The 3,254-nt window shown below is 63.2% G+C and overlaps 1 protein-coding gene across 1 annotated transcript; it reads left to right on the top strand.

The window, feature by feature from the left end:
• The first annotated feature begins 531 nt into the window (after window positions 1–531).
• Window positions 532–2,866, top strand: LOC125509290 (probable inactive receptor kinase RLK902). The gene has a single exon (XM_048674223.1). It carries the CDS (start codon window positions 742–744, stop codon window positions 2,695–2,697), a length of 1,956 nt encoding a protein of 651 aa, XP_048530180.1. The 5' UTR covers window positions 532–741; the 3' UTR covers window positions 2,698–2,866.
• Window positions 2,867–3,254: the final 388 nt, after the last annotated feature.

Here is a 3,254-nt window from a genome sequence, read left to right as displayed (position 1 = left end):
ACGCAAATGGTAATTTAACCCCCGGCCCGGCGCTCGCGCCCCGCTAGTCTACCGCCACTATCCAGCCACCCTCCATGCCCCCATGTGATGCGACTCACCGGCCCCCACGCCCGCACACGTGAGCGTACCGCACCGCACGCAATCAGCGAACGATCGTGGAGAGGGTCGGGCTAAGCTGATAGACACGGCTGTCTCGTACGTACAAGCGACGCGGTCTAGACGTGCTACCTCCGAAGGAAACGCTCCAAATGGAAGACCATGGCCGTGCTTGCTCCGGCCAACAGCTATCCCGGTCGAGCTGTAGCACACATCAACCGACCCGATTCGTGCAGCGTATCGCCCCCTTTCCTGCAAACTGCGAACCGCTAGCTTCCATTCCACACATCCCTATCATCATTCTCACGAAGAAACGGACGACTATTCCATGGCTCCCGGTCGATGCGTGGGGCGCTAGCTGCTGCACCATCTTGGCGCGTACATCGGTTTGACTTCTTCCTATAATATGGCCGCACACCCGTTCCACCCAGGGCTACTACAAGTAGATTAAGATTAGTAGTAGGAGTAGTTTGCAGCGGAGTACTTAACTAAGGAGTAGTACGTACGTAGGCGCACGCAGCGCTCTGCATTTTCCTATCGTCCTTTACGTCTGCTTAACGATCATCCGGTGACGAGACGAGACGAGGCCAACTCCATCGATACGGGCTCTGCGCCGCGCGTCAGCTCAGCTCTCGGCGACTGGTAATGCCTCTGCGTGGGCGGGCGCGCAGCCTCCTGCTTCTCGTCCTCGCGCTGTGGTGCTCCGCGCTCCGGTGCGCCGCGCCGGACCTCGCGGCGGACCGCGCGGCGCTGCTCGCGCTCCGGGCCGCGGTCGGCCCGGGGCTCCCGTGGGACGCGTCGGCCGGGGTCTCGCCGTGCGGGTGGCGCGGCGTAGGGTGTGACAACGGCACCGGAGGTGGCCGCGTCGTCGCGCTGCAGCTCCCCGGCGCCGGCCTGATCGGTCAGCTGCCGTCGGGGACCCTGGGCAATCTCACCGCGCTCAGGGCGCTGTCGCTCCGCTCCAACGCGCTCTCCGGCGGGATCCCCACGGACATCGGCAGCTGCGCGGAGCTCCGGTATCTCTACCTCCAGGGTAACCAGCTCGCCGGCGAGATACCGGAGGGGTTCTTCTCGCTCGGCTTGCTGCAGCGGCTCGTCCTTTCGAATAATCAATTCACTGGCCGTGTGTCGCCGGAGTTCAACAAGCTCCCCCGGCTGGCCACTCTGTACTTGGAGAACAACAGATTTAATGGCACCCTCCCTGCGGACCTCGACCTCCCTAATCTTCAGCTATTCAACGTGTCCAACAACCAGCTCGACGGCCCTGTGCCAGCGTCGCTCGCCGGAAGACCGGCCGGCGCCTTTAGTGGGACAGCGCTATGCGGCGGCCCTCTAAGCCCGTGCGCGAACACTTCGCCGCCGCCACCACCGCCGTCGCCACTGCCATTGAATCCCCCGGCCTCTCCTGAGGACAGCAAGAGCAGCAAGCTCTCCACTGCCGCGATCGCCGGTATTGCTGCGGGCGCCGTCGCGGCGCTCTTGGTGGTGCTCGCCGTGATCTTCTTCCTGTTCTGTTTCCGTCGTCGCATGACAAATAAGGCCGACACATCCACCGAGACGGCGGCCTACGGCGACGAGGACGCGTCACCGGAGACGGTGTCTGTGGCGAGGGCGGAGAAGAGCGGCGTGTCGCGCTCCTCGAAGCCGACGGCCAGCGACGCCAAGAAGCTGGTGTTCGTGGGAGGTGAGCCGGAGGTGGCCTACGAACTGGAATCGCTGCTGCACGCGTCGGCCGAGGTGCTCGGGAAGGGCTGGTTGGGCACGACGTACCGCGCCACGCTCGAGGGCGGCGTCGCCGTGGTGACCGTCAAGAGGCTGAGGGAGGTGCCCATCCCGGAGAAGGAGTTCCGCGGCACGGTGGCCGCGCTCGGCGCGCTCCGCCACGACAACCTGGTGCCGCTGCGCTCCTACTTCTACAGCAAGGAGGAGAAGCTCATCGTCTACGACTTCGTGAGCGCCAAGGGCCTCTCCTCCCTCCTCCACGGCGCGGGCAGCGAGCGCCTCGACTTCACGGCGCGGGCGCGCATTGCGCTGGCGTCGGCGCGCGGCATCGCCTGCATCCACGGCGCCGGCGCCGGCTCGTCCCACGGCAACATCAAGTCGTCCAACATCCTCGTGAACGACGCGCGCGACGGCGCCTACGTGGCCGACTACGGGCTCGTCCAGCTCGTGGGCGCCAGCGTGCCGCTGAAGCGCGTGACGGGGTACCGCGCCCCGGAGGTGACGGACCCGCGCAGGGCGTCGCAGGAGGCGGACGTGTACAGCTTCGGCGTGCTGCTCCTGGAGCTGCTCACCGGGAAGGCCCCCGCGAACTCGGTGCCGGGGAGCGACGGCGCCGCGGACCTGCCGCAGTGGGTGGGCACGGTGGTGCAGGAGGAGTGGACGGGCGAGGTGTTCGACGCCGGCATCGCCAACGAGGCGCTTGTGGAGGAGGAGATGGTGCGGCTGCTGCAGCTGGGCACGGAGTGCACCGAGCGGCGGCCCGACCGGCGGCCCGCGATGGCAGACGTCGCCGCCAGGATAGAGGACATCGTCGGCAGCGCGCAGCGGAAGACGGACTCGGCCGAGTTCCACAGCGTGGACGCCGACCATTCCGCGTAGTGTCCATTTCCGTAGCTGTTTTTCATTCAGCTCCGAACTGCAAATTGTGCAAAACTATACCAGCATTCCTCAACATGTTCATACTTCATAGAGTCTGTTTACTTCGTTGTTTTCCTGCGAATTCTCTGGTGAATTCAAGTACAACATACAATAATTTGTTCATCGTTTACCCAACAAGTTTCATCGCAGTTTAAATTATTAAGTCTCCCGAAGGATCCAACTCCCAGCAATTTGGATCAGCAAGGTGCCAAATGGAGACTGTTTCAGCCAGTCGCCCGGATTGAAGCGGTCGGTCAGTCGACAGTCGGCGAGTCCATTTCAGGATGGACGTTTTATTCCAGCAGCGCGTACCAACACGTTGAACGCTTCTACTCTCTGACCTGGTAAAGACCGTCGCTGTTCTGGCCGGCAGACGGGAAGGAGAAGACGGCAATAACAGCCTCAGCAAGCGATGAGAGGCGGCTCGTGAGAAATGGAGAAGTGGCGGCGCTGACAAGACCAACATATTTAGTTGCCTGACGAATGGAGTGAATTCTCAATGCTGAACAATTCTCTCT

The sequence above is a fragment of the Triticum urartu genome, chromosome 5 (assembly GCF_003073215.2).
Source record: "Triticum urartu cultivar G1812 chromosome 5, Tu2.1, whole genome shotgun sequence".
NCBI lineage: Eukaryota > Viridiplantae > Streptophyta > Magnoliopsida > Poales > Poaceae > Triticum > Triticum urartu.
Note: the sequence above shows the minus strand (reverse complement) of the source record. Positions and strands in the feature narration are given on the sequence as shown.